Source organism: Amblyraja radiata, chromosome 18 (assembly GCF_010909765.2).
Source record: "Amblyraja radiata isolate CabotCenter1 chromosome 18, sAmbRad1.1.pri, whole genome shotgun sequence".
Lineage (NCBI taxonomy): Eukaryota > Metazoa > Chordata > Chondrichthyes > Rajiformes > Rajidae > Amblyraja > Amblyraja radiata.
Window position 1 is genome coordinate 3,850,175 of NC_045973.1, and position 6,000 is coordinate 3,856,174.

Consider the following 6,000-nt stretch of genomic DNA (forward strand, 5'->3'; position numbering starts at 1 on the left):
ATCATGTACAGTTATCCCACTGACTGTTTAGCAAGCAACAAAACCCTTTTACTGTACCTCGGTACATGTGACATTAAACTAAACTGAACAGTTTTGTGGGATAATTGGCATGGTATAATTGTAAATTGTCCCTGGTGTGCAGGATAGTATCAGCCGGTGTGGACTCGATGGGCCGAAGGGCCTGTTTCCGAGCTGCATCTCTAAAGCCTAATCTGGTTCCTCATATCCATTTGCCCTCTTCCACATATATCCCTCCCTCTGACTTCACATTTCACTCCTCCTCTCCCTATCTGACACCCGTTTTTCACTTTGACATCAACAGCCTTTGTCACTGACTCCACCCATCTGCCAATCAAACCATCCAGAACCAGGGGCCACAGTTTAATCCAGAACCAGGGGCCCAAGTTTAAGAATAAGGAGTAAGCCATTTAGAACGGAGACGAGGGAACACTTTTTCTCACTGAGAGTGGTGAGTCTGTGGAATTCTCTGCCTCAGAGGGCGGTGGAGGCCGGTTCTCTGGATGCTTTCAAGAGAGAGCTAGATAGGGCTCTTAAAAATAGCGGAGTCAGGGGATATGGGGAGAAGGCAGGAACGGGGTACTGATTGGGGATGATCAGCCATGATCACATTGAATGGCGGTGCTGGCTCGAAGGGCCGAATGGCCTACTCCTGCACCTATTGTCTATTGTCATCCCCCACCCCCTTCGCCTGCATTCACCTATCACTTACCACAAGGGTTCCCAACCTGGGGTGAATTTTGCCTTCCCAGGGGGTAAATTTGTTGATTCTGATATGTATTTGTACTTTTTGTTTCACTGTGTTTGGTTCTGGTATACCGATATCTGTTCATCATTAGTTGTTCATAAATAAGTGAAATAACGTTGTTATGTGCTATTAAAGTTGCCAGGGGTAAACGGGACGAAAAAGGTTGGGAACCCCTGACTTACCAGGATAGACACAAAAAGCTGGAGTAACTCAGCGGGACAGGCTGCATGTCTGGATGGGTGACGTTTCGGGTCGAGACCCTTCTTCAGACTATCACTTACCAGGCTTTGTCCTGCCCTCATCTCTCTTTCGTAGCTTTCACCCCCCTCGTCAGTCTGAAGAATTCAGATTCCTGGGATGTCAGGACTTTCATGTGAAGAAAGACTGGATAGACTCGGCTTGTACTCGCTAGAATTTAGAAGATTGAAACTTACAAAACTCTTAAGGGGTTGGACAGGCTAAATGCAGGAAGATTGTTCCTGATATTGGGGAAGCCCAGGACAAGGGATCACAGTTTAAGGATAAAGGGGAAATCCTTTTGGACCGAGATGAGAAAAACATTTTTCACACAGAGAGTGGTGAATCTCTGGAACTCCCTGCCACAGAAGGTAGTTGAGGCCAGTTCATTGGCAATATTTAAGAGGGAGTTAGATGTGGCCCTTGTGGCTAAAGGGGTCAGGGGGTATGGAGAGAAGGCAGGTACAGGATACTGAGTTGGATGATCAGCCATGATCATATTGAATGGCGGTGCAGGCTCGAAGGGCCGAATGGCCTACTCCTGCACCTATTTTCTATGTTTCTATGTTTCTAAGAAAGATTCCAACATGAAAGGCCACCTATGCATTCCCTCCACAGATGCTGCCCGACCTGTCTAAACAGTCCAAACTAGGTATAATAGATAGAGCCAAGGGGGAAGGATACAGAGTGCAGAATATAGATCTGAGCCTTGTAGCACAGGGCAGTGCAAGGAGGTGCATCATTCTGATTCATGCTTAACACAATGAATTGCAGAGATGAGATGGCAAATAGCCAAAACTTATTGACCCTAGCCATTGACAATGTTGCATTTTTTTAAAACCCACAGAAATACAACCAGCTACACAAGCTGCAGAGAGGACCCCGAGATGGCACAAGATTTGAAGACATCATTAAACATGAATTGAAACCATGGCTTGACAACAAGGGATACAAACTGTTGCCACTTCCATTGATTATATGCATAAAGGTAGAGTTATCTGACACAATTTATCTGTGAGATTTCATCTTTGATGTTCTGTCAGTTTTATGTAGCTGATATATTAATGGCGTTACAAAGTAAAGTTATGCAGGCGGCCACGGGTAAATTTAGTGTCGCTGACAACAATATCAATCAGGTTGGCAAAAAATAATTTGAAGTTGATGACGGTGAAAGTACCACTCCGACGTGGATTAAGGAAGAGATGGGAAGGGGAAGGTTATTTATGTTAGTTTTTGTTACCGTGGCTGCCCCTAAATCTGCGCAAGTGTCTTATCCTGCATTCACTCAGGTTGTGATTGTATCCAAAAAAGGGAAAACCAGAAATGAAAGTGAAAAATGAAAATAACTTCAAGGGCTTGATGTTAGACATTAGAGGGAATCTGCTTTCATGTATTCAGACAGAGCAGAGCCCGGGTCAGGACAAGAGCCCAATCAAACAACATCAATGGGCACGTCGCACAGAAAATCAAAAGAAAATCCGAAGAAATGGAAATGATCAGAGAATCTATTCTATGGGACACCAAAGGGGTCATTCGGGAAGTTTCTCTCATCTGTATATTTCATCGTTAATGAAATGACAACGCAAATAACCTTACTTCATTTACCCCGCATCTCAACACCGCACCCCCATCCCAATCAAATACATATGTATGCACTGTATATGATCACTGTACAACTTCAAGTAGCCCTAGCTTTCCCTCTCTCTCCATCCACTCCCCCCCTTTCCCCCGACCAGTCTTACTGTCTCCGACTACATTTTATCTCGCTTGGGTAGTTTACACCTCAGCGACATGAACATTGACTTCTCCAATTTCAGGTAGTCCTTGCTTTCTCCCTCCTTTCCCCTCCCACAGCCCACTGTCTCCTCCACCTCTTCCTTTCATCTCCCCCCCCCCCCCCCCCATCAGTCTGAAGAAGGGTCTCGACCCGAAATGTCTCTAAATCGCTCCATCGATGCTGCCTCACCCACTGAGTTTCTCCAGCATTTGTGTCTACCTTCGATTTTTCCACCATCTGCAGTTCTTTCTTAAACATTTTACCTCTGCTTGCTTTGTTGTTGCCTTCTCCCAACTAACAGTGATCTATTCCACATTTTCCTTGACCTCCATTCCCTTCGACCTGTTTTCACACCTTACACTTCCTTATCTACACACTTACTTATCCATGTACCGCCCACTCCCCTGACATCAGTCTGATGAAAGGGTCTCGACCCGAAACGTCACCCATTCCTTCTCTCCAGAGGCGCTGCCTGAACCGCTGAGTTACTCCAGCATTTTGTGTCTATCTTCGATTTAAACCAGCATCTGCAGTTCCTTCTTACACATCTACACACTGTGACATTTTGCCACTCTGCAGTTCAGATGATCACTGATCACTGACTACAGTTACATTCTGCCAGGACATTACTTGGTATCTATAAGGCACCCGAGAGCCTTCATTACCAGTAGTCTTCAGCCAGAGTCGGGAACTCAGCGATTTGCCGATAAACTTGCTCAGTTTTCCTCCCACATCCCAAAGACGAGCAGGTTTCAAGGTTAATTGGCTGCTGGTGGGTAGGGAGTAGATGTGAAAGTGGGATTACACAGATTTAGTGTGAAAGGGTGATCGATGGTCGGCATGGACTCAGTGGGCCTAAGGGCCTGTTTCTATGCTGTGTCTCTAAACTCAAACTAAACAGAATTGTTTGTTTCAACTATCCACTCCCACCCCTCCCCTGTATCACTTGCTATTTATCTTTATATTTTGTGATCCAAAGATGCTGCCTGATCCATTGACTTCCTCCAGCCTTTTGTTTTATTTTTGCACAAGGTTTCAGCATCAGTAGTTTCTTGTGTCTCCATATTCTTAGAGTGTGGAAACAGGCCCTTCGGCCCAACCTGCCCGTGCCAACCAACATGACCCATCTATACTCGCTCCACCTGCCTGCGTTGGGCCCCATATCCCTCCAAACCTGTCCTATCCAAGTACCTGTCCAAAAGTGTTATTACTTTGCTATTTTCTTAATCTGATCTGTAGTAACGTGTGGCGGTCAAATTAGCACAGTTAGTCCGTTTCTTGTCGTTCAACAGTGGCACATTTTAAACCTACTTCATCGGGTGAGATATACTGAGGGATATTCTGAAATAATATCTAGGTAGGCAAGTCTTGTGCCACCAATTGTTTATATTAAAATTTAAATAAAGCATTGCTCTTATAAAGTCATTCGTAACTGTCACTGTATGTCATGTTGTGACTTGTGGGTGGAGCACCAAGGCAAATTCCTTGTATGTGAATACTTGGCCAATAAACGTACTTACTTACTTACTTAAAATATTATAAACAAATGTATGCCAAACAGATGCAGTAAATACAAGGTTTTTAAATATAATAATGGAAGCCAATATTTCACAACAAAAAACATAACTCCTAATGTTGCCAATAACTTACTTTCTGGACTGTAGGGTTTCCACAAAGTTTCCATTTTGCAACCGGGTCTTTGCCTTGCGAGCTGAAGATTTCTACAAAGGCTCCTCCCTTTATTTAAAAAGAAAGTTTTCCAACTTAATAAAGCGTTTTCTCCTAAATCAGTCATTAGGAAACACGAATGTTTAAGAAGGAACTGCAGATGCGGGAAAATCGAAGGTACACAAAAAAGCTGGAGAAACTTAGCGGGTGCAGCAGCATCTATGGAGCGAAGGAAATAGGCAACGTTTCAGGCCGAAACCCTTGGGTTTCGGCCCGAAACGTTACCTATTTCCCAAGGGATTCAGCCCGAAACGTTGCCTCTTTCCTTCGCTCCATAGATGCTGCTGCACCCGCTGATTTTCTCCAGCTTTTTTGTGTACATTAGGAAACACGAACTTGCAGAGTATTACAGATTATTCCGCTAATAGTACAATACAATACAATACAATACCTTTATTTGTCATTTGAACCTCACATGAGGTTCAAACGAAATTTAATTTCTGCAGCCATACAATAAAAGAACCAAGACACACACCAACACTATTCACATAAACATACATCATCATCAGATACATACGTATCTACATTAATGTATCTACCTAGAGCTGCAAGAATAAACACAAAACGCTGTGCTTCAAATAGTATAAACGTTGTATCATGTTACGAAGAAAGGCAAAAATAGCTTTGCGTAGAAATGTAAAATGGGTCTATTAAGTAGTAGGTAAAAATGGTTGATTAACCCAAGTAGAAAGGAAAATTAGTTTTGAAATGGAAATGCAAAATTGTTTTATTACATGGTGGAAATGGTGAAATTTGTGTGTTACATGAAGTGGAAAGATAAAAATGGTTTAATATATTAAGTAGAAAGGTAAGGTTGTTTTATTAAGGTGAAAGGTAAATTATGATTATTACATTAAGTAAGAAGATAAAATTGTTTTACTAAATAGAAAAGTTGAACTAGTTTATCGACTAAGTGGACAGGTAACTTCGGTTCCCCAAGAAATCCAATGGTCCGACTTTTACAAGTCCACCCTACACAAGGAACAGCAGGTGCTGGTTTACACAAAAGGACACAGAGTGCTGGAGTAACTCGGCGGGTCAGGCAGCATCTGTGGAGAAGATGGATAGGTGATGCAGCTCCTTCCAACAGAGAGGGGTTTGTTACTGTGTGCGGGGTGGTTGTCTCCGGCATTGCCCGGAGATGCAGCGTGGTGGGCATTCATTACCTGGTACTCGCCCTTGAACATGGTGCAGAGGCCGGGGGGCGGGCGGGTCTGTCACTGCCCGGGCCCCGGGAATGTCACGGGCCCGTCTGCCCTGGGTCTGTCCCGGGTTGTCCCCGGCCTGTCTCTGCTCGGGCCCCGGGAATGTCACAGCCCCGCCAGCCCCGGGTGTGTCTGTGCCGGGCCCGGTGTGTCTGTGCCGGGTGTGTCTGTGCCGGGTGTGTCTGTGCCGGGCCCGGTGTGTGTCTGTGCCCGGTGTGTCTGTGCCCGGTGTGTCTGTGCCGGGCCCGGTGTGTGTCTGTGCCGGGTGTGTCTGTGCCGGGCCCGGT

The 6,000-nt window shown here is 44.8% G+C and overlaps 1 protein-coding gene across 1 annotated transcript in view; it reads right to left on the minus strand.

Moving 5' to 3' along the window:
• Positions 1 to 5,695, minus strand: part of cfap20dc (CFAP20 domain containing) — a 158,434-nt gene extending 152,739 nt beyond the window's left edge. Inside the window, exons 1-2 of the mRNA XM_033037345.1 lie at positions 5,675 to 5,695; positions 4,431 to 4,517 (exon numbers count right to left, since the gene is read on the minus strand). Of these exons, the coding sequence (XP_032893236.1) occupies positions 4,431 to 4,517; positions 5,675 to 5,695 (108 nt within the window). The remainder of the gene's footprint in view (positions 1 to 4,430; positions 4,518 to 5,674) is intronic.
• Between the last annotated feature and the right edge of the window lie 305 nt (positions 5,696 to 6,000).